Source organism: Silurus aristotelis, assembly GCF_946808225.1.
Source record: "Silurus aristotelis genome assembly, chromosome: 8".
NCBI classification, from domain to species: Eukaryota; Metazoa; Chordata; class Actinopteri; order Siluriformes; family Siluridae; genus Silurus; species Silurus aristotelis.
The window spans coordinates 13,238,606-13,264,191 of NC_139581.1; the positions used below are offsets into that span (position 1 = coordinate 13,238,606).

At 35.8% G+C, this 25,586-nt stretch overlaps 2 protein-coding genes across 2 annotated transcripts; one reads left to right on the top strand and one right to left on the bottom strand.

Annotated features, from left to right (window-relative positions):
- Positions 1-1,218: 1,218 nt before the first annotated feature.
- Positions 1,219-22,288, bottom strand: wdr62 (WD repeat domain 62). The gene is made up of 31 exons (XM_083548481.1): positions 21,713-22,288; positions 19,800-19,891; positions 19,641-19,703; positions 19,048-19,105; positions 18,639-18,809; positions 18,134-18,271; positions 17,376-17,558; positions 17,055-17,215; positions 15,127-15,298; positions 14,785-14,922; positions 14,536-14,696; positions 14,355-14,446; positions 13,394-13,519; positions 13,214-13,284; positions 12,985-13,106; positions 12,779-12,854; positions 9,944-10,055; positions 9,761-9,824; positions 9,371-9,496; positions 9,087-9,211; positions 8,762-8,823; positions 6,411-6,698; positions 6,144-6,277; positions 5,557-5,678; positions 5,185-5,307; positions 4,884-4,992; positions 4,478-4,571; positions 4,018-4,084; positions 3,037-3,720; positions 2,413-2,498; positions 1,219-1,609 (listed from the first exon to the last, which is right to left on the bottom strand). Exons 1-31 carry the CDS (start codon positions 21,869-21,871, stop codon positions 1,364-1,366), a joined length of 4,425 nt encoding a protein of 1,474 aa, XP_083404607.1. The 5' UTR covers positions 21,872-22,288; the 3' UTR covers positions 1,219-1,363.
- Positions 22,276-25,282, top strand: mrap (melanocortin 2 receptor accessory protein; the record flags this gene model as incomplete). The annotated part of the gene is made up of 4 exons (XM_083549596.1): positions 22,276-22,404; positions 23,297-23,486; positions 23,585-23,681; positions 24,011-25,282. 4 exons carry the CDS (start codon positions 22,276-22,278, stop codon positions 24,072-24,074), a joined length of 480 nt encoding a protein of 159 aa, XP_083405722.1. The 3' UTR covers positions 24,075-25,282.
- Between the last annotated feature and the right edge of the window lie 304 nt (positions 25,283-25,586).

Genomic DNA, 25,586 nt, shown 5'->3' on the forward strand with positions numbered 1-25,586 from the left:
GTTAGTGATGTTGGACTGCTATTATTTTGAACACAACTGTATAATGCAAGTTTATCAACCATATTGTGAATTCAACTAGTATACACTGGCCAACAATAACATTAAAAACACCTGTCTCATACTGTGTAGTTTCCTCCTTGTGCAACCAAAAGCACAAGGAGGAAACTACACAGTATGAGACAGGTGGTTTTAATGTTATTGTTGGCCAGTGTATACTGGGTGTTCACGTTCTGCTAAACAGATTCCCCCCCCTTTAAGATGAGTCACTGTATTGACAATCAGTGCTATTAATTTTACCTGTCAATTGTTTTAATGTTATGGCTTATGTACAATGATGGTGTAAATCCCAGTCTGCTGTTATACATTGACTTTTCTATACAACCCATTCACTATATTACAACCAAAGGTTAGACAGTTTCAGCACTTTAACAAATGTGTAAACCAAGCTAGATCACAGCATTTTAAAAGTAGACAAATTGGCCTAAAAGTAGAAAACCACACAATTCTTTAAAACCACATTCTTTAATATCAAAAAGCTGGTAGTTTAAGAGTTTATAGTTAAAAACATATTTACAGGTATTTGTAAAATGGCTATTAAGAAAGCCAAAGGATTGGTCAACCACATACATCTGCAACATGTACACAGCAATCTGCAAAGACACACATTGTGAACAATACAACAGGTTTTGTGCAACACTCCTCAAAACAGACAACAAAGAGAAAAACACGTATTTGTAACTGGGTGGCATCACCACTGTGATTAAAAAAAAGAAAAAAGAAAAACTGGTCAAAAACTAATTTGCAACAAACTTGTGAAATGAAATGAGTATGTCTCTCAATAAGCATTCACCTCAAGTAATACTTTCAACTTTTAATGAAAGGATATACCGTACCATTACCATCATCATTGGATTAAACAGCTTGTCATAGCCCAACACCTTACTAAGACACTATTTTTCTTCACCTTAAAGACTGAGGGGGAACGACATCAAATTTAAAATTCCCCTTCAGAAAAAGCTCATGTTAAACAAAAGTCTCAGTAAGCTTTCATTAAACACGTTTGCTTACTTTTATGTTGCTGTGTAGCAAAAAAAAACAACCAAACAAAAAAAGAATTCTGCATTAATAAATAACTTGACAAATTCTACAGATTTTTAATCAGAGCTTTAAACTGAAACACTGGACATATGAAATACTAAAGACAAGTGCAATTAATTAAAGCACTTGTGCAAGAAAAGCAACAATAGATGCTTATATTTTTGTGCAAAGAAAAGTAAGCAGTTTTGTGTAAACAGACTTGGAAGCATCAGCATTGCCAATAACTATCAGATTTACTGTTCATGCTAAGCCATGTGTAGATAACTCAATTGGATTCCAACTTCTTTTCAGACATGCGTAATAGTAGCATGTCAGAGTATCTCTCTAGCAGGGCCATAGCACGATCATCCCTAAGCTGACGACCTGGAGAGTCCTCTGGTAGTTGAGTGACAACAGAGTTCAAATCCTGGGGACTAAGACAGTGAAGCTCCTGTAGAATCCCACTGAAGGCCTCCTGAAGCATGCTTTTCATCTGCATCTGCTGGTCTGACAACTCGTTAATGCCTTGCAACTATGTGGAGATAAAGTTTGGCAGAGACAATGTAATTTACTGACTTTAGTAACATTTCGTCTGAAGTTTAATTCTTAACATATAAAAGTCAACTGGGATGCCCCTAGGCTAATACATTTTTTTCCTAAATCATCAATTTCTGACAACCGTCACAGATGGCATAAACTAATAATTTTTTTTCCTGTGACCTTAATCTAGTGCGATAAAAAAAAAAATCATCAAATTGTGTTGTGCATTGTATTAGAAAATTGTTTGATAGAAAGCAAAGAGCATGCCAGGGCAAATGTATTTAAGTTTTTTACTGTTGTATGCTACTGTAATTAATTAAGATTGCAAAAGTAGGGTAAACAACTATAAGCTGTTAAGAGGAAGCATTGAATTCCAGAACAAACAAAATATAAAAAATCTGCTGATGCATGCTTTTTGAAGTGCCTTTTGAGTGCATTGTGGGTAAACATATGACCAGGCATCTACTGAAAAAAAGCAATAACATCTCTGTAATTACTAGTTCTAGCATGCTAACAAATATTAACCCGATTGAACAAGCTGACTTTTTGCAAGGGACATGACATGTTCCTATGTTGGATAGATTTAGCATTAAAATACCTGCGTAATACACGGCTTATAAAATAACGCAAATAAATATTTTAAAAACAAAAGAGAGAGGAGAACCCGCAGGGAAAAAAATCTATTAAAACATTTTTGTTTTACATAGATAAATTAATTTGATATTTTGAACAAGAACAAGGAAAATAAACTGTCTCAGGAAGTGTAGTAATGCAAGTACTAAGTGTTAAACTCACTTTGCTGTAAAAGCTGGCTGCTCTGTGCATAGTGTGCTGGAGCACATTCACCATCTCCTTACATGCCTGCAGATTTATAGTCTCATCTGAAAGACATGTAAGTCATGAAATGCATGAAAACAGCTTGCAAATCTTCTAATAAGTTGGCATGCCCCAAGACATAAAAAAAAAAAAAAAAAAAAAGATTTAAGAAAGCATTAATATTTAAAGAATTGTTATTATCCTAATGGGCAATATTCAGTGAAAATCAAGATAATCCCTGCAACCCAGGTCGAAAAACAAACAAACAAAAAAAAAAAAACAACACAATATTTAATATTAAGTTGTTTTTTGTATGATTTTATAAAAATTTTCTAAAACACATGGAAGGATTAATCATTTCGCACAAAAAGACTTACCATTTAAGGTGGTATTGCAATATAGCGTAGAACTAAAATTAGTAATATCTTATTATATGCCCTATAATTGCGACTGCCCCAATGGTAATAACTACAGTATATGTAAAAATGTGTCAACAAACTTGATCTTGTATGCTGGCAGTTAAGAAAAGACAAATGAAAACGTAATCAGCCTGTAATGGTAAATTAACAAAAAAAAAAAGTCATCATCTAAGGAACACAATACCTGGGTCCACAGATTCAGGTCCATCTACTGTGGTCACCGATAATGTTGATTTTGCAGTGTTGCACTGGGTCCCGGATTGTGGACTTTCCACAATCTTTTCTGGTGCTACAAGAGAGCTTTCTTTAAGTGATTCTTTGAGAAGGTCAGATGAGAGTCTGTGGGACATACTAGTCATAAGTTTCTTCTCAATGCGATTGATCTGCTTTGGTCTCTCTTTTCCTAACGACTTCATCTCTGTTGGACTAACCATAACCTGTCTACACAGAGGATGCATATGTTCTGTTTTTAGAACATTCAAGGCAGCAGGTGGTAATGGGGAAGACAGGTCCAAATGGAGTATGGTGCGGGCACTGAGATTATCTAGAGCAGGTGTTGCCATAGGAAGTGCTGGAATTGAAGAATGTGTCTTTAAGGTAAAAGAATGTAGTAAAGGGAGGTCTTCCTTACTATCTTGAGTCACACTATGGTCTTGATTAGGCAATGAGGCATTCCAGAGTATCTCCTTTTCATGATCCTGCTCTGGACACATGTCGAATTTCTCACCCATAGATTTATTCTTGCCATTGGTAATGTCCATGGTACTCTGACAGGAAGATTTTGATGCATCAAAAGTGGAGTTGTCAGGTTTGGGAACAACTATGCCTGGATCATTGTTGTTTTTCTCTTGTAAGATTAATGCTTTATCTGTAATTTATTTAAAAAGAACAAAATAATCAAAAATGCATAATGTTGTAGAGGTACAAATAAGACAATTATAACAGCTGCAAAAAACATGTAATATTGTATGCGGAACACTGTATTGTGTTAAAAAAAAATAAAAAATATAAAAACAGTTTAAGTCATTGAAAATAAAATATAAAAGTTGAGAATTGGTTGGACAAAAATTTAATTTTACCCATGTGTTATTTCATATTTGATATTTGCTTATGCGAGACATGTAAATATACATTTTAAGGCAAACCTAATTGCAGTGAAGCTTACCACTTTTCTTCTGATCACTTCTTATTTCATTCGAATTTAAGGCCTTGGAAATGAGTTGTGAATTGTCCTTGGAATAAAGAAGAGAGAGATGGCAACAGGTAAAAATTAAAAGGTTCATTATTGCAATAATAACTGACCATTTAGTTTCTATACAACATTGTAAACTGTGTGAGTTTTTGTGAAGAAACATTTCAATATAATTTGTTTTTTGTTGGTACTGCATGCTGTGGAATCCTTGCCCATAAATATAGCATAACAAGAGAGCAAAAGAACTAACCACATATGCATCTTCCTTTAGTCCCTAGCTTCCGTAGGATAAATATTTATCACTGACCAAAGCAACATTACAAATTTCACCTGAAATATACTGCTCAAACTTCAAATAACAGAACCTACGAATATTGCTTGTAACATGTCTAAATAGGTAGTGAATTTTGGTTCTAATAACACATTTTAATACCTCTGTTTTCTCCATGATGCTGCTGGACTCATCTGGAATACTAGGCAGGTGCACTCTGGGTCTGCACACAACACTGCTTCCTGCAGTTGTACCACTGCAAGAATAGGAAGAAAGAACTGTCAGATATTTACCAAAATCTTTTTAAACAGACTTCCAGAACTAGCCAGTTTGCTCTCAAGCTTCTTCCGAAATATTAGTTCAGTGTTAAGATGTTTGAACTAGTAACCACTAAATCACGATATTCGCAAGGCAGAGGTATAAATCAACATATTGCAATGTTAATGTAATAATTTTTTTCTCCATTGTAATAGATGTTAGGACAGTAAAATCTATGCAGAAAATTTAAGCAGAATTGTTCTTATAAATCTGGTTCCTCTGTTTCTGATTTCACACATTACTCACTCACCGTATACGGCTCTGGAAGCGGGTAAGAAAACGGGTAGAAAGGCTTAGACGTGGGTTGAGGAAGTTCTCACTGGAAGGCTGCAGGTTGCGCAGGTCTGTGTTAAACTTTTCTATAAAGTAGTCAGAATAAGATGCTTTTGGATTAAGGTTCCTTTCTTTTGCTTCATAGGAGGATAAACAAAACATTATTCCAATGCTACCTTTACAAAAAGTTTAACTCTTAGAGCTAACACTAAAAAGAAAAACATTAACATTTTAAAATGTTACATTACACTAAAACTGTAGTTAGAAGGCAGAAGCACCATTAGTTCCCACTGCTAAGGAGTCATAGTGCTGGCGCAGTAGATTTGCAGGCTCCTCTTCCTCCTCTTCCTCCACTCCAGAACTACCCATGGAGCTTGCCTGACTGAGCGAGTCAGTGTCCTCTAAAATGCACAATAGAGTCACATAAATGTATTTAACAGCAGTATATAACATAATACAGTTAAGTGAAAAAAGTTACTTTTTATTAGTATTAATGCTCCAGATCATTATGAATGGCACATAAATAAAAAAATATAATCACACAGAATGTGTTTGAATATTACCCAAGAGGACAGCATGTAGCTTGAAATTTCCTCATGTAGCCAGTGTTGACATCGTAACTAAAGTATATAAAGTGTTAATAAACTCACGGTCGTGGGCCTGGTCACTCTGCACCTGGTCACTTTCAGCAGAGCAGGCACTGTCAGGACTCAGCTCCTCTTCTTCTGGGTCAATTTCAGCATCGTCACAAAGTGCCTTCACATCAAACTCCCTACAATAATTGCACAGGAATGCTCATAGCAGCATTAACACAAATGTGAAAGTTCGTCGATTCCACACCGACACCACCACAACATCTACTGTTATGACAGTGAGCATTAAAAAAAAAACATGGGGAATGGGCAAAGTGTCTAAAGTTGGACAGGGGAAATCACAATGCTTTAAAACAGGACATAAGAACGTAAACAAAGTGTTTAAATTTTTTTTTTTTTTTTTTTATTAAAGTGTACAATAGTGACATAAAAATCAAATAGTGACATCAAAAGTGTAAGGGATTTGAACATATCACTATGAAGTTTACACAATTTCACTAATGTGAACAAGTGAAAAATAACCAAATAATGCAAATAATAAAAAATGCATCTAGTGTGAATTAGCTGAGCTAAAGTTTTAAGTTCTAAGAGAGTAACAATTTAAACAATTGCTTAGTTTTTGTGAGGTGTTTTAAGGCACTTACCCCTCTCCTACTGTAGAGAGAGCAGTGCTGTTGGTTGGGTACAGAGAACAATCATTGTTCTCAGAAGAACTGAGTCTTGGGCTAAAATACTGCAAGTCTGTGTCCTGAAGCACAGAACTAAACTGTTCAGACACCTACGGCAAACACACACACACAAAAAAAAATCAGTTCATACTTGTGTGTGTGAGTATAAATATGTAGTCATTGCAGACTATATGGAATAATAAAATTCTATATAATAAGCTATTTAACGTCTACATTACAAACCCTCCCAATGTCCTCTTCATCAATATCACCAATCTCTTCTTCTTCATCTAAAAGACTGTCTAGACTCTGAGGATGAAAGTCCACTTCATGTCCCTCTTTTTCTTCTACACATTCGTTTTCATCCTCCTCTCCTCGGCTGGGAGTGTCAGAAAGAGGGAGCTGTAGGCTCCTGGTCTCCAGTACTGAACGAATAGCAAATGGATCAGCGTGTGCAGCCCAGCGCCCCTGTGGTTGATACTGAGGGACTTTCTGTGATTCCACACTGCTACCGCTGCCAACTCCAGCACCCTACACACATTATGACAAAAACTCATTATTAATTCTTAAATGTCTTACTATTGGTTAGATTATCATTTGTATGGTGCCAATAAAAGGCACTAGTTGCCTCCATGGTTTCAAGGCAATATACAGTGAGGAAAATAAGTATTTAAACACCCTGCTATTTTGCAAGTTCTCCCACTTAGAAATCATGGAGGGGTCTGAAATTGTCATCGTAGGTGCATGTCCACTGTGAGAGACAATCTAAAAAAAAAAAAAATAATCCAGAAATCACAATATATGATTTTTAAACTATTTATTTGTATAATACAGCTGCAAATAAGTATTTGAACACCTGTCTATCAGCTAGAATTCTGACCCTCAAAGACCTGTTAGTCTGCCTTTAAAATGTCCACCTCCACTACATTTATTATCCTAAAGTAGATGCACCTGTTTGAGGTCGTTAGCTGCATAAAAGACACCTGTCCACCCCATACAATCAGTAAGAATCAAAAATTGTACACCTCCACAAGGCTGGAAAGGGCTACGGGGAAATTGCCAAGCAGCTTGGTGAAAAAAAGGTGCACTGTTGGAGCAATCATTAGAAAATGGAAGAAGCTAAACATGACTGTCATTCTCCCTCGGACTGGGGCTCCATGCAAGATCTCACCTAGTGGGGTCTCAATGATCATAAGGAAGGTGAGAAATCAGCCCAGAACTACATGGGAGGAGCTGGTCAATGACCTGAAAAGAGCTGGAACCACCGTTTCCAAGGTTACTGTTGCACTAAGACGTCATGGTTTGAAATCATGCATGGCACGGAAGGTTCCCCTGCTTAAACCAGCACATGTCCAGGCACGTCTTAAGTTTGCCAATGACCATTTGGATGATCCAGAGGAGTTATGGGAGAAAGTCATGTGGTCAGATGAGACCAAAATAGAACTTTTGGGTCATAATTCCACTAAACGTGTTTGGAGGAAGAAGAATGATGAGTACCATCCCAAGAACACCATCCCTACTGTGAAGCACGGGGGCGGTAGCATCATGCTTTGGGGGTGTTTTTCCTGCACATGGGACAGGGCGACTGCACTGTATTACGGAGAGGATGACCGGGGCCATGTATTGCGAGATTTTGTGGAACAACCTCCTTCCCTCAGTTAGAGCATTGAAGATGGGTCGAGGCTGGGTCTTCCAACATGACAATGACCCGAAGCACACAGCCAGGATAACCAAGGAGTGGCTCTGTAAGAAGCATATCAAGGTTCTGGCGTGGCCTAGCCAGTCTCCAGACCTAAACCCAATAGAGAATCTTTGGAGGGAGCTCAAACTCCGTGTTTCTCAGCGACAGGCCAGAAACCTGACTGATCTAGAGAAGATCTGTGTGGAGGAGTGGGCCAAAATCCCTCCCGCAGTGTGTGCAAACCTGCTGAAAAACTACAGGAAACGTTTGACCTCTGTAATTGCAAACAAAGTCTACTGTACCAAATATTAACATTGACTTTCTCAGGTGTTCAAATACTTATTTGCAGCTGTATCATACAAATAAATAGTAAAAAAATCTTATATTGTGATTTCTGGATTTTTTTTTTTAGATTATGTCTCTCACAGTGGACATGCACCTACGATGACAATTTCAGACCCCTCCATGATTTCTAAGTGGGAAAACTTGCAAAATAGCAGGGTGTTCAAATACTTATTTTTTTCTCACTGTATAATATATATATATATATATATATATATATATATATATATATATATATATATATATATATATATATATATATATATAGCGTTATACAAATAAAAGTATAAAATTGATTTTAATGTACATAGTGTACCATACATGCTATAGGTATTTTTAAATGAAAGAGCAAATTAGGACTAAATGTGGAATGCAATGTTCAAAAAGCACATAACACACTTATGACCAAGTGTCAGTAAACTTTTGGCAATATTGTGTAAATAATACATGGCAGGATATTTAAACAGCTACATGATACATACATACATATATATACATATACATATATATATATATATATAAAATTCTATTTTTCTTTTATTATCCAACAAAATAATTTTTAGGAACATACCAATCTGCGAGCCCACATAGGGAGTCGGCCATTGGTCTGTGGCATCATAAAATCCAGACTCTCTAAAGTAAATATATACACTTGATAAGAGTCAGAAGTGTATTGATTTTTCACATTTAAAAATCATTTGAGTGAGTGCTATTTGAAAAAAAGGTAATAAGAAATAAATTATTCACATTTAAAATCAAGCCAAGACTAACGTTAGTAGAACCATTAAAAGACCTATTTGTGCAACTGATAAATCAATATTGATGATTGAATGATAATAGAAAACCAGACCACATATTACATCAATGGCTTTAAAATAAAATCTGCATTTACTAACCTACTTCGGTGCCTAGCCTGCCTGGAGTCTTGGGATCTTTCTCCTTTTCCTCAAACAAACTGTTTGATTGTCTTGCTTTTGGCTCAGCTAGTCCACTGCATGGAACAGTGATGTAGGTTTCTCTCCTTTATGAAGAAATGGCAAAAAATACAATTGATCTGATGTTGATGATGGTCATTGATGTTCTAGCGTTTAGATAAAACCAGGGTAAAAAAACAAAAAAAAAACAACATAAGAGTGAAGATTCACACACTGGAGAATCATCTGATCAGTGACTACTGCACCTGATTGCTTGTTGTTTGCATGATACTCTGTTCAGGTTCCTCAAACCTGCTCTCCGTTTCCTCTCTGCCAGTCTCTTTCGCATCGAGTTGGTCATTTGAGAACACAGTCGCCAGAAAAACACACAGCTAATACATACACCAATCACCCCACAGAAAAAAATTAATTCAACACTGATCCTCTGCATTCAGAGTCCAATACATTTTATTACTTCTCTGTTTTTTTGTCTTAATGCATTACAAATACTACACTGCAGAAAATATACATTTGCACGAATATATATATTTACATTCTCTCACCCAACACAATTCCTGCAAGTAATATCCCTTGTAAACAAAACAATTCTAGTGTTTGATAATAAAGAAGAACCAGAAGAGGTGAGAGACGCATACCTATCACCACAGACAGTGATTAGATGCTTGCAGTCTGGACTGAATTTCATACCAGTCACAATTTCTGTGAATAAAGATATGGAAATGTACAACAAAGGCTTGTGTCAAATTGAAGGAAAAGGTATTCAGCATGCACAAATAAAAAAAAATAAAAAAAACAAAAAAACAATTTTATTTAGTCACCAGAATGTCCAAATAGCGTTGCCACACACTCTTCTGTCTCATAATCAAAAACACAGATGCTTTTGTCTGAGCAGCTGGTGGCCAAGAACATCCCAGATGGATCAAGTTGAACCTGAAAGCAGTTGATTTTTTAGTTTATTATTGTAAAGAATTAAAATTTTCTTCAAATGACTCTTCAAATTGAAACCAGTTCAAACAGTGTGATTAAAATGCACAGGATGACATACAAATATATTAGCATTTGATTTATTAAACTAGTGTATGGCATTTGAACAAATTAATTGGTTTCAGCTGCATGGACACAAGCTGCTGCTCACAGTACTAATTTTTCTACTAGTGTTTTGACCTTTATAGCACTTTGTGTAATTTTAATTATGAAATCTGTAATTTTTTTAATACTAATACTGAAATAAATATTAAACTTTTATAATGACTTTAAATGTATGTACGGTATATATCACACACACACACACACACACACACACACACACACACACACACACACACACACACACACACACACACACACACACACACACACAGTCAGGTCCATAAATATTGGGACATCGACACAATTCTAACATTTTTGGCTCTATACACCACCACAATGAATTTGAAATGAAACGAATAAGTTGTGCTTTAACTGCAGACTGTCAGCTTTAATTTGAGGGCATTTACATCCAAATTAGGTGAACGGTTTAGGAATTACAACAGTTTGCATATGTGCCTTCCACTTGTTAAGGGACCAAAAGTAATGGGACAGAATAATAAATCATAAATCAAACTTTCACTTTTTAATACTTGGTTGCAAATCCTTTACAGTCAATTACAGCCTGAAGTCTGGAACGCATAGACATCACCAGACGCTGGGTTTCATTCCTGGTGATGCTCTGCCAGGCCTCTACTGCAACTGTCTTCCGTTTCTGCTTGTTCTTGGGGCATTTTCCCTTCAGTTTTGTCTTCAGCAAGTGAAATGCATGCTCAATCGGATTCAGGTCAGGTGATTGACTTGGTCATTGCATAACATTGCACTTTTTCCCCTTAAAAAACTCTTTGGTTGCTTTTGCAGTATGCTTTGGGTCATTGTCCATCTGCACTGTGAAGCGCCGTCCAATGAGTTCTGAAGCATTCGGCTGAATATGAGCAGATAATATTGCCCGAAACACTTCAGAATTCATTCTGCTGCTTTTGTCAGCATTCACATCATCAATAAATACAAGAGAACCAGTTCCATTGGCAGCCATACATGCCCACGCCATGACACTACCACCACCATGCTTCACTGATGAGGTGGTATGCTTAGGATCATGAGCAGTTCCTTTCCTTCTCCATACTCTTCTCTTCCCATCACTCTGGTACAAGTTGATCTTGGTCTCATCTGTCCATAGGATGTTGTTCCCGAACTGTTTAGGCTTTTTTTTTAAATGTTGTTCGGCAAACTCTAATCTGGCCTTCCTGTTTTTGAGGCTCACAAATGATTTACATCTTGTGGTGAACCCTCTGTATTCACACTGGTGAAGTCTTCTCTTGATTGTTGACTTTGACACACATACACCTACCTCCTGGAGAGTGTTCTTGATCTGGCCAACTGTTGTGAAGGGTGTTTTCTTTACCAGGGAAATAATTCTTTGGTCATCCACCACAGTTGTTTTCCGTGGTCTTTTGGTGTTGCTGAGCTCACCGGTGCGTTCCTTCTTTTTCAGAATGTTCCAAACAGTTGTTTTGGCCATGCCTAATGTTTTCTCTGATGGGTTTGTTTTGTTTTTTTTCAGCCTAATGATAGCTTGCTTCACTGTTAGTGACAGCTCTTTGGATCTCATCTTGGAGAGTTGACAACAACAGATTCCAAATGCAAATAGCACACTTGAAATGAACTCTGGACCTTTTATCTGCTCATTGTAATTAGTATAATGAGGGAATTACACACACCTGGCCATGGAACAGCTGAGAAGCCAATTTGTCCATTACTTTTGGTCCCTTAACAAGTGGGAGGCACATATGCAAACTGTCGTTATTCCTACACCGTTCACCTAATTTGGATGTAAATGCCCTCAAATTAAAGCTGACAGTCTGCAGTTAAAGCACAACTTGTTCGTTTCATTTAAAATCCATTGTGGTGGTGTATAGGGCCAAAAATGTTAGAATTGTGTCGATGTCTCAGTATTTACGGATCTGACTGTATATATACAGTCATGTAATCATAGAAATAGTCATGTAGGATGCTGTTTATAAAGCACAATAACCATGTAATGATTGAAGCACTAAAGTAAATTATTACATATTTATAGGAAAATTGATTATCTGCCATGCACTATAAATCTTTTATAATTACTGTATTCATTGCATTGATTGTTTACTCTAAAAACATGGCAAGACAAGACATAACTTTATGACCACATGCCTAATATTTTGTGGGTCCCTGATTAGCTCAAATTTCTAAAAGAAGTTTCATTCTGTTAATGTCTAACTGGTCAGGTCTGTATTGGCAGCAACAGTCTGTTGGATCGCACCACACGGGCCCAGCCATGCATCGATGAGCCTTGGCCACTGTTATTCCTTCCTTGGACTATTTTTGATAGATACTGACCACTGCAAACTGGGAAAACCCCACACAAGCTGAAGTTTTGGAGATGCTCTGACCCAGTCGTCTAGCCAATACAATTTGGCCCTTGTCCAAATCCTTACGCCTGCCAACTTTGCGGACAAAATATTCACTTGCTGCCTACTATATCCCACTCACTAACAGGTGCTATGATAAATCAGTATTTTCTCCTACCATTCAATGTTATACGGTCATAATTTTGATGCCTGCTCCATGTATATCCTACTACACACCTTAAGAACTGGTCCATCATCCGTCAAGGAGCCCTTAAAGCACTTTTTCATCTTGCCACTCTTCACATTGTATACTCTGAAAAAGTCAACAGAAAACTTTATTAATTCCCTCATCAAATTGTTTAATCTTAATAGGATTCTCTCACAGGAGATAATCATCTCTCACATTTAACTTAATCACAAAAAGATTGAAAGACAGACAGAACCTTATGTTGCGGTCTTGGCAGGCAATAGCAGTGTGTGTGAGGGTAGCATCCAGGTCCATGTCATATAATGTACTTTTCTCTACCACATGATGTGACCTTGAAAAAGTCAGGTCCTGGGAAGTCTGCAATGATACAATCATATTCAGTTAGAGCAAAACGATAGAGATAGTATCTTCTTGTGTAACAAGTGATAAAACCAGTCCCAACAAGATAAGCTCTGCCCACTTACCTTTTCAGCAGAACGAAAGTAAATGCTCTTGTCTGCACCACAGCTAACCATGGAAACCTTAGGACCTATACCTACAAAAACAACAAAAATATTTCTAGTAGGAGCAATTTGTAATCGGAAAATTGATGCATTCACAACATGCGAAAGCAAATAAATATTTAAGACTTTTCTGAAACTGACCTGTAAATTTCATGGCAGTGACAGATGCTGAATGGTCATAAACAGTCTGTAAAAGACTGTAGCTTTTGTCCATATTGAATAAATGTATGAGCCGATCACGACCCGCTGAGGCCAACAGATGCACACCTGGTTGCAAAAAAGCTTATATTATCATGTTTAAAACATTTCCTACAAAATCAATTTTCTACAAAATGATGTGATGCATCAAGAAAAGGAAAAAAAAGTGTTGCAAATCAGGCATTACCCTTTCCAAAGCAATTACATTTTTACATGTTTATATTTACATGTTTCTCATTTCATAAAAATGTCTGTTTGCATAATTATTATATAATAATAATTATGATGTACTGTCGACATGGGGTTGTGGTATGTTGCACTAATAAAACAAAAATAAATGTGATGACAAAATCTGAGACGACTTAAAACAGTCAGCATATTTCCTCCCAGCTCATACCAGCCACTTCCCCACAAGACTCGGTCAGCAACAAATGCACTACCTCAGTGTTTTAACCGACAGGAAAACATTAAAAGCATTCATTAAAATATTGAACAGACAGTACTAGGAAAAAAAAGCAGTTCTCCAACCTCTATACTGTGGGCTGCTTATAAGGATTGAAAATAAAGTGCATTTTATAGCATCCCATGGATTTTACCACTTCAGTTTTGTAGCTGGTTAGTTGCGTATGCATATTTTGTAAGCAACATATCCCTGCCCTGGAGAACTAGTTAAATATTTTGGTAACCTAATTAATAAATTAACCAATAATTTCCTTTATGACACCAATTTGTTTATTTTTGATTGAAAATTACATAGCGGATTGTGCTGGCTTTGTTGATAATAAAATATTTGCACAGCCAAATGAGCTCTGTAAAACAAATGGATGTAAAATGTCTTTTAAAAAAAAAATTTTTGGTCTAATGCATAAAAAAAAACCTCAATTAAACATTGTTGTAAACTTACCAGTCTTGGTGGGAGAGAACGCCAGACATAAAATCTCAGAATCGTGCGCCTCAATCCTCAGAAGTTCATCCATGAACTGAAGTCCATAAATTCTGAGAGAAAATAAAAAGACAGACAAAGTGAGTAAAGACATACAATCTAATCCTTTGTGAATATGTATCATTAACCAAACACATCTCACCTTAGGTTTCCACTCCGATCTCCCACTGCCAGGTGCTGGCCATCAGGGCTGATTCCTAGGACTCTGATTCCAAATTTGCCATCTTGATTACCCTCAGCTTTGTCTGGTGGGGCCTTAAGGTGCCCCGTGTCATTATCCACATACACAATCTTCACCAAGTCCTTTAACAAACATGCATATATATGAAAATATATTGCACACATGAACTAATAACTGTACATTGTCTTAAGGAAATCCACAAACGTGTACCTGACTGTAGAGGTTAGAGCTTTGGGACTGGCTTTGCTGAAAATCAATGTTCCAAAGACGAATGGTGTTGTCAGATGAACAGGTAAGAAAAGATCCAGGCAACAAAGCTGCAGGGGAATCTTCCAACTCTGGGTAGGTCTAAGAAGGAAGTTTGAATGAATAAAGACTGTGACAATACAATATAATATTTAGAAAAAACATCATGTATGTTATATGTAGCAATTTTAATTACATGTAATAACAATCTAATAGTATCTAAAACAATAACTGCAAAACAAAAAAAGATAATTGCATGAAAACAGAAATGTGTGTTGATCTGAATTAGTTTGAAAGCATCGATACCTCAACACTCCAGACACAAGAACTATGGTACAGGGAAGAGTAGACCTTCTCTACATTTTTGACATCATGTACATCCCAAACATATACACTATGGTCATTATAGACACATGTCAGTTGACTGGTCACAGGGTCATGTGTCAACGCCAATGTATCGGGATACTCTGCCTCTGGCCTATGTGTGGTTAACAGAAAAGAAATTGCATAATTTTACACATTTACGATCAACAATGAATCACATTTAGCAAGTCCAAATTTACAAAGTGGGAAGGACATATTTAGCAATGATTGTAAAAAAAAAAAAAAAAAAAAAAAAAAAAGAAAAAAAAATGCAGTGGTATATGTATTTATTAACTCTTAAACTCCCATTATATGGCAGTACAGGAAAACATGGAATTGTTCGCCATTATTAGTCGAGGCACAAAACTCCTTAAAGCTATAATGCTAGCAAAGTTCCTGACAAACACACCCCCTCAATTTAGAATTTCTACTTCATACTTACAGGTCAGCATATCAACATATATTGCTGCACAAAGCATCAGCAATAAACACAAACCCTCTTACAATGAACTGTATGTTGTAGTATAAGCTTTGAAAGAATCACTATAGAGACCTATTAGCTTTTTACACCTATAACACTGTATACATTTCATTATTTCTAGAAGTTAGCTGCCCAGAATGTTGCCGTCTGAATGCATGGAGGTTAAAAACATCATTTTGAGCTCAATTTCACACTTCTGAGGCAAGTTAAATTGACCATATTTACTAACCTGAAAAATAACCTAGTGGTTCATACTACACTGATGTCCTAATTTTAGACAATATTACCCATCTATAAACACAGAAATAACAACTACAGATTAGCTATAATACAGCTACAACCCGGATTCCGGAATTGTTGGGACGTTTTTTTAATTTGTATAAAATGAAAACTAAAAGACTTTCAAAAACCACATAAGCCAATATTGAATTCAAAATAGAACATAAATGTTTAAACTGGGACTTCTATGCACAAAATGAGCTCGTTTCAAATTTTATGCTTTCTACTGGTCTCAAAAAAGTTGGCACGGAGGCATGTTTACCATTTTGTAGCATCTTCTCTTCTTTTCAAAACAGTTTGACGATGTCTGGGCATTGAGGTTATGAAGTTTCTGGAGTTTTGCCTTTGGAATTTGGTCCCATTCTTGCCTGAAATCGTTTTTCAGCTGTTGAACAGTTCATGGTCGTCTTTGGCGTATTTTACGTTTAATGATTCGCCAAATGTTCTCTATAGGTGAAAAATATGGACTGCAGGCAGGCCAATTCAGCACCCGGACTCTTCTACTACAAAGCTATGCTGTTGTAATAGCTGCAGTATTTGGTTTTGCACTGTCCTGCTGAAATACACAAGGCTTTCCCTGAAATAGGCGCCATCTGGAGGTGAGCATATGTTGCTCCAAAACCTTTACATACCTTTCAGCATTCATACTGCATTCCGAAACATGCAAGCTGCCTATTCCGTATGCACTTACGCACCCCCATACCATCAGAGATGCTGGCTTTTGAACCGAACACTGGAAGGTCTCCCTTCTTTTTATCCCAGAGGACACGGCTGGGTGTCAATTAACTGGAATATTTGCTAGATGTTCTTCCAGCTGAATATTTTCAAAATCTCTGGCTGTTTGAGCCGTTTGTTGCCCCTGTACCAACTTTTTTGAGACCTGTAGCAGGTGTCAAATTTAAAATTAGCTAATTTTGTGCATAAAAGTGTAAAATTCCTTAGTTTAAACATTTGTTATGTTCTCTATGTTATATTGTAAATAAAATATTGGCTCATGTGATTTGAAAGTCTTTTAGTTTGCATTTTATTCAAATTTAAAAAAAGCACCCCAACATTACCGAAATTCAGGCTGTAGAACATTTTAATCTATATACTTCAAGGGAAAACTTACTTAGGCTGCATGCCCTGAGAGACATCCACTCCTAGACAGTGAGGCTGGGGCAACGTGGTGATGTAATGCAGGTTTTGTGGGCTAAAAACCCGCACTGTGCCATCTGAACAGCCGCAAAATATGAAAGATTCACTAACAGATAAACAGCGGGCGGACGATGTCTGCAAGAGAAATCATAAACACATGAACAATACACAGAATTAATTTTAATTTAGTCATATGAGGTGTTATTAAACAATACTATGAAAATAGCTACACAAAATATATATTTGAACTGTTTTGATCATTATAATTGTGTGTTCACTCTACAATGTGACTCACTTTAAGATCAACCCATAAATCCAGCTGCCGGTTGCTGTTGAATTGACACAGCAGACCAGTATGGGTGATACAGTAAGTGCTGTTTGACATAGTGCCACGGCCACACACCAAATCACAGAATTCACTATTCTGGTGTTCTCCTAGCAACCCTGATCGGCCAATCAGGGGCACTGTACTGTTCACCTACAAGCAAACCATAAAAAGATATAATTAACATGAAAAATAAAAACTTCCAACAGCAATTTTACTCAACTTTGTGCTTATTTAACAAAAATTTTAATATTACAAAGACTGGTGGTACAATTGTAAGTACATGCATGTGATGTAATATAAATACTTTTTATGAAAGGAAATATAAAATAAATGCTTTAATTCAAATTAGATGACATTCATAATCAAAACGATAAAAGAAAGCAAAAAACAAAACAAAACCGTGCGCCGTCCTAATGGAACTGAGTGGAATTTTACATTTGTAACAAATGATATACTGTGGAAAAGTGTCTTTAAACCATTACCAATCATTAGGAATATGTTCAAATGTACATTAAAAACAAGAACACAGAAATTACTATATATCTGTCTACTAAATTCTGTGCAGTCAGCATTAATTCAGATAAAATCATTAAGATGGTATCTTAATGTCTTAAAGTCTGCCAGTCATTATAATACAATTAATATTGTAATAATGACTGGTGTTATTTCTTGACAATCTCCTACCAAAGAATTCATCAATTTAACAAAGAAACGTTTCTTCTTACACGTCTTTCCTTGGACGCATCCAGATACCAGAATTTCACATGCCTGTTTCCTGCAGTGACAAAGTAGCTACTGTCCTCAGAGAAGGAGACGGCCAGCACACGACTAGACACTTTATTTGATGCAATAACGGTCCCTTTCTGCAAAAGAAAGCAGTAGTGCTTGACTTCAGTCCTAAACGTATCAAGTCAAGTCAAAACACCCCTTTCATATTATTCATGCATGTGACTACTACCCAATAAAAGATCAGCAATAAACAACAAAAGCTTTCTACCTAATACAGGCATAGAACCACAGTGTATGCCGACAGTCAAAAATTCCTTAAGATTTGCTCAAGAAACAATGAAAGAAAAGAATGAAACCTCATTTTAAATTAATGTTAAACATAACTGAAAAATAGTACAAATATCAACAAGAAATTATAATAATTGTGCATTTAATAGTCTAATGCATCCATTACAAAAAAATATTCCGCTACCTTCGTAAAAAAGAAATGAATAAACCTACCTTCCACTCCCAGACACTGACAGTCCTGTCATGCTGAAATCCAACAGACACAATGTAGCTGCCATTAGTAGAAAAAGCAACACAGGCAACTCCATACTTGTGGCACTGGACCTCGGCCACCTGAGTACGCTCTGCCACATCCCACACCCTCACGCAGGGCATGTGTCCACTCTGATCATACAAAAAAATAAAAATTCAATAAGCAAAATTAAAACAAGCGACTGTGGATGATTTACCAAGCAAACCATGAAATCACACACACAACAGAGACTGACAAAGATTACAAATCAGTCACCAGCAAGCAATTAGTGTAAAACGTTACAATTCATCACAACAGATATTAAAATAAAGACTAAAAATAATTAAGAACAAAAAAACACTATTTTTTTAAAGATTTACAGCCTCTTACCTCACCAGTGACCAAATATTTTCCATTCTGTGAAAATGCTAAGGCACTGAAGGTTTTTCTGTGGAACAAATATACAATTCTGCTAGTTTAGTAAAAAACGTGTGTGACAATGCATCTTTTTAAATGGTAAAAAAAAGAAATCATGTTTATTTATAGAGAAAAAATTTCAATTATTGGAAGAATTGGTTACTAAAACACTAACATTTATATAGTTTTTTTTAAACACATGTTAATCTATAAGGGGTAACTATTTTTTTTTTTACAGTAAACTATCTTGAACCTCTACAGATCCCAAGTATTTTAAAATCAGAAACAAACTCATTTAATTCAATTATTTGGCCAAGCACAAATAGCACATATCTTAGTGCACAGTAAATACAGTAGCATAGAATTCAAATCTAAAATAAAACATACATCAAATATTCGAGGAATCCCATATTATACAGCAATTTTCATTACACATGCAGCTCTGACAAGAACCGATTTCAATACAAGTACTTTGAACAACTACAAGTTTTTGCATGAAGAGAGAAATTTCTCTGTAAATCTTACTTTTAAAGCACAATATAATTCAGAGTCAATTGCTTACATACCTTGATGTGTTAAAGATATGGCTTTGATTGTTTGTCTTTGGATTCAGGAGAACAATGACACATCTGAAACAGAAGAAAACTCCAAGTTTATTAGATCTAGATACAAGTTACTAAAAATAGACATTAAGTGTAACTAAAGTCATTTCAGATTTAGCTTACCCTGCAGGGTATGCAACAGTGCCTGTATTTGGGTCACAGGCCAAACCACTGTTGGTGGTTGTGGTGATTCCCAGAACTCTTTCCAGGACAACCTGCAGATATAAACAAATCTCTGAACACATGCAGTATTTGAGAAAAGCAGCTTCAAGTAACTCACAAAAAAACCTCAATATTACATTTTCTCACATCAATTTTAATCCAGAAATTAATCAACAGAATTGACACGTATGTCCATTTCAGGTTTTTCCTCGGCCACGCAATAACTGTTACAGATTGTTTACCCAGTAGATTATATTTATTTGGTAATCAGGTTTAAAAAAATAAATAAAAAATACATAATGATGGCCCACTACAAAATGTAAGAATTTTAGCTCTTGATAGCAAGAGTTATGTGATTAACATGTAAAATCCTTTTGAAAAGCATTTAGATTTACAGACACCTTTATTCACAGCGACTTAGTTGTCTCATTTATACCACTGAGCGCTTAAAAGGTAAGGGCCTTGTTCGGGGGCCCAGAATTGACAACTTATTGGTGCTGGGATTTAAACTTACAACCTTCTATTCAGAAGTCAGACATCTTAGCCATTGAGCTACCACTTCCTGATGAAGCAGTCCTTGAAAGTAGTGTCTCATCAATTGCTCACTATATTGTCCTTTGTAGCAACAATTAAAGTGAAGTATGTTGTTATGGAAGCACTCGCCATGCACTTCTGAATACACATCCATGTTCTCATGGATTTATCAAGATGAGCATGATGGATATGGACTGCTGTTGTTTTTTAGCAGAATGTCTCCCTATATTTTTAAAGCAGTCTTGCTGATTTGTAATCTAGAGCGGCGAGAAATCGTTTTATATGGTCCACCAGCGGCACCCTCACCAATCTGGTCCTCAGCTTTTGGAACATCTTTTAAGAACATCTTGGTGTTACTGCATTCGCAAGGACAAAGACAGCACATAGACTAAGCTAATGCAGCTGTAATTATCATCTCAGATCCTGCTATATATAAACATTTCAACTGTTTATTTCTGATTTTGTGATAAAAAAAGAAGATGCAAATTCACACTTCAGTGAAAATAAATTAATTTTATAATATGTCTTGGTTAAAAATGCAAAGTCTGAATAATAATATAACAAGGAATAATAATAATAATTTAAATTCTAAGCAATTTCTATCGATGGACAAATAAATAATAATTACATTAGAGGTGTTTTTTGGTTTTTGCACTCTACAGGTTGCTTTATTAAAATAAAACAAAATTAAATAAAATTAATGGGCCAATTGATGGAAGCTTTGCAAAGAAATGTCATGCTCCTTTGCAAAAGTATTTATTAAATAAATAAAAAAATTATAGTTAATTTTGATTTCTGGTGTGGCTGCTGTATTTTGTAGATTAATTTTATATCCTTAAAGTTGGTGTATTTGCTATTTTATTTTAAAGTACATTTTGATGTATCTTTGCCCAACCCTGTGAGGTTCACACTTTGCAGGCCCCAAACTTTGCAGTCGATTTTACAGAGTGACACCGAGTCGTGCAAAGTGCAGAGAATCGATCCATGTAATCAATTATATGAAATCAGTGATACTTAAACAAAAGACAAAACAACAACACCACACGTGTTTAGTTTTGTTTGGCGAGTTGAATGATGCAAAACGGGATTGTGATTATTGGAAGCAGCTTCCTGAACTTGGGAAATCTGGTACAATCACTGATTACATTTCAGGGTTTGTCTGAAAACGGGCGTGATGAGTGAGGAAAAACGGGTGGAATGACGTGCCAAGTTGAGCAAATGGCTAAAGCGGATTGTTGTGTAAAGGCCGGACTTCTCACAGCACCTCACCTCCTCTCTTCTCCTCTCTTCTCCTCTCTTAACTTCTAACTTCCTCGAGCCGAACACATATATATACATACCCGAGTGTGAATGTCTCTTTTGTGGCTTTGTCGACTGTTCCTCCTCGCGTTCACTTGAACATTGCTGCTGTTTGGTTTCTTCACCCGGGAGGTCAAAGAACTCGCATTTATTCCCCCAGAAAAAGAAGAAAGAGAGGAAAGAGAAGCTCCTTCCGCCATGTCGAGTTCACATAAAGACAAAAAACTGATGCTGCAGAAGCGCCTGAAACCCCCGAGAAGCCTTCACACAACTTTTAGTTCTCAGTGTGTTTACTTAGTAAATCCTGCCCGTATAAAACAAGTCATTAAACTGATTATAAAAGTTATCCAACTGTTTATAAACCCACGTAAAACCGCTCTGCGTGTTGTATTCAATATGAAAAGAAAGAAAACCAACACTATGGAGAACTACAATACAACAACACTCCAAGCTCCAGGCGGACGCGGAGGAGAAGCTGCAGCTCTGCCGAGACGTTTCATAGGGCGGCACTGAGTTTCAAACACTGGACCTGTCCTAATCCAATCCCAAAACACCTATGCTCCCTTCCCTTAATCCCTTCCTAAACGTTCCTACTCACGCGAAAATGACAGCCGCCCAGCCCCCACACTCCCACCTAGTGTTCAGGGGAAGTGCGGTCGTGTCGTTTGTCTTCTTTCACTTCTTTGCTACTCGTTCACAGACCCAAGAAAACGCTCGTTACCGCCACCCAGTGGTTAAATATAAAAACCTGCTTGGAATCTATTTTGCTCGGTTTGGAGCGATACAGACTGAGAACCGATACCACATGATAATTTTCTCGATTCTGGCCTCTTGAAACCGTCTTTCTTTAATAATACACTTTCCTGATTCGTATTAGTCATGTGTTTTAGCCACACATGTCACTATGTCAGTGTAATTAATACATTAATTAATAACTTCACTAACATTCAACTTTACTGACATATATTTTATAGAAATTGTTATATGTGTACAGACTGCAAATAGAAGAAGAAGATTATAAGAAAAATAATGGAGATTGAAGCCTGGCCTACTGTTTGTTTTTTTGTTTTTTTTAAATTTAACACAGTTATATCAGCAACAGTCATACCAAGAGTCCAAACTTTATAGCACTAATATACTTATACCGTTGCACGGCAAATACATTGTAAATACAATGTCATATTATGTAGTTTTCATTATCTCTTGAGGTGAAATTGAGTTAATTAGTTAGTAGCACAGCTGAAAAACACTAATTTTATAGCCTCAGTTTAAAAAAAAGATTTTATTACTTCTTTTTATTTATGAGTAAAGACTGAAAATTAAACAGTAGGTCATGAAATAAAAACACACAAAACAGAACACGCACATATTTATACTTCACTAACAGACAACATGCCCTATTTTAAAAACCACAAGCCACAACTGATGCAAACCAATAGATGTACAGAGCATTGGCTCTTAAATAACAGATAAAAACAATGGAAAATCTGAGTATTATTAGTGAGAAATTTATTTCAAAGAGCTGTTATATCTTTGCGCTTCCACATCATTAAACAAATGAGACAAATGACATTTTTTTGGAATCAATATCATTCTTTCATGTCCTTCACCTTGTGTCCTCACAGTCCGATGGTGGTTTCATTGGAGGAGGGTTTAATGAAACAAACCCAACATGCAAACGTTTTACTCTTTCAGTTAAGCCAATGATTATGGAGAAGTCCACTAACACTTCAGCATATAAATGGACATATGAATATTACTATGATTACATAGATCCTGTAACTGTGGATGCAAGTAAACTCAAATACAACAGATGTGAGTTTGTCTTGTGTGTGAAATGGTTGCCTGTGTGCAATGCTTTAAATTAAAAATAATATACAACATAGCAATCTTTTTTTTCTGGTTTATTTAAGATTCGATTGTGATAATTTTCTGGATCACCATGGCTGCTTTTATTGGACTATTGTTCTTGATTTTGTCAAGTATCTCAGGAACCAAGTGTCTCCCAAGGTAAGGCAATATTAATGATATTTCAGATTGTCAAAATTGTGTAGGGGAAATAAATTAACTGGTTTATTAAGCATATTAAATATACCTATAAAATATTAATTGAAATATTAACTAAAATAATTATTTTGCTTTATTTCATATTACTGAAAACATTTAAACTCACATTAACATACTGTGTAAAGCATCTATGCAAGCAAATGATGCAATGTAACTATGGCAAGCGTTTGATCTACAATTACAAAATGTATCTCTATATAAATGTGAACCAGTAGATTTTACTTGATATTCTACAGATAAAATGATAAGAACAAATTACTTGTGTTGCACAGGCACCAGAGTAGCAGGAGAAAGACAAGAAGAGAAAGAAGTTCTTCTTTTAAGCAGGTTGTGTGATGATTATTCGTCCAAAATAAAGTCACTTTGCATTTTGAGTGCAGATTTTTTGCTCTCAATTTTCTGAATCTTCTGCACTAAGTATACTTAAAATCTACCAAAGATCTGTTTTGTTCTGTTTTATACAGTTTATCTTTTATCTTTAGACAAAAACATACCTCATGTACTCTGCTTCTTCTTCCTGTGTATGTGTGAACATTTGGGGTGTATGTAAAGGTTTGTGTCAATACTCATCAGTATGTCATGTATATATGAACTGCTGGTTTGGCAATGTCAATAAAAGAAGTGATTTATCTTTCAGTCTCGATTCAATAAAGAGACTTTTATTGGAAGGCAAAATGAGTTTGGTTATCATAGCACAAACTAAGATGATAGTATTTGAAATGCAAATGTAAATAATCTGATCATTATAGAATTTATCTGGACGGTTACACATACAGTAAGATCTAACTATACATTGTTGTTTTTATGAAAGCAAAATAATACATTGTCGAATGATTCAAATGTTTGTCCCAGTAAACTAATTCATTTGGACCCTATGACAATACCTCTATTACCATCACATCATTCTCATATATTTTAAATCCATTTTATGTATAATAACTTGTGGCCATAGCACACAATTTAAGCACTTGTAACAAATGATATTTAATTACATGGCAATAATTGTGTGCCTCTGTCACTGTGTCCCACTCAACACCCACCTAATGTTAAGATGAGAGAAAGACTCGAGGCTAAAGGTTCTGACCTTGCGCTGTGAAGATAAGCATTACTAATTACTTTCTTTGTCTTGTTTAACACTGATGGTGTTTTTCCTGATTGACATGATTTATTTGTTCGAGTCCATTACAAGGCTAGATGCAGAAATGAATGATGCACCATTACCTTGAAAGCTACATTCAGGAAACTGTACAGTCATCCACATATACAATACATCTATCTGTAAATAACTGTGTACATCAGAACATCAGTTTAAGGACATGATTTTATCTAAACTTTAATAATATCAACAAATCACCTCCCTAACAAACAGATTACAGTTTATTTTGTCTTTTGAAAAGATCAGAGAAGAAATGCACTAATTGGTTCAATATTTGTTTTTTGAGGTGAGAAAGAAGATTCAAGACACCATAATAAAATGTAATTTTGTATAAAATACAAATTAATTGCATAGAAAAATATAAAGGATGTCCAAATATGTTTAGGCTGCTGTGTGTTGGATGTAAACAATGTACAATGTGTGAAAATGAGTATAATGCATTAAGGTTTTCTAAAAAAAAATAAACCTGTATGTAACATACAAATAGAAGACGTTTAATAAAATAAAGTAGATTAACAGTAAAAATTAAAAGTATGTCTGCATAACAGTGACATTTATCATTAGCTTTTCTTTAATGCCATAGCCAATAGCTGAAACATATTTATGTTTTTTAGTTGCCATGTATTTGTGTGTCTGTCCATGCATCTGACTCTTGTTAGTGCGGTATTTAAAAAATTGGGTTATCAGGCATT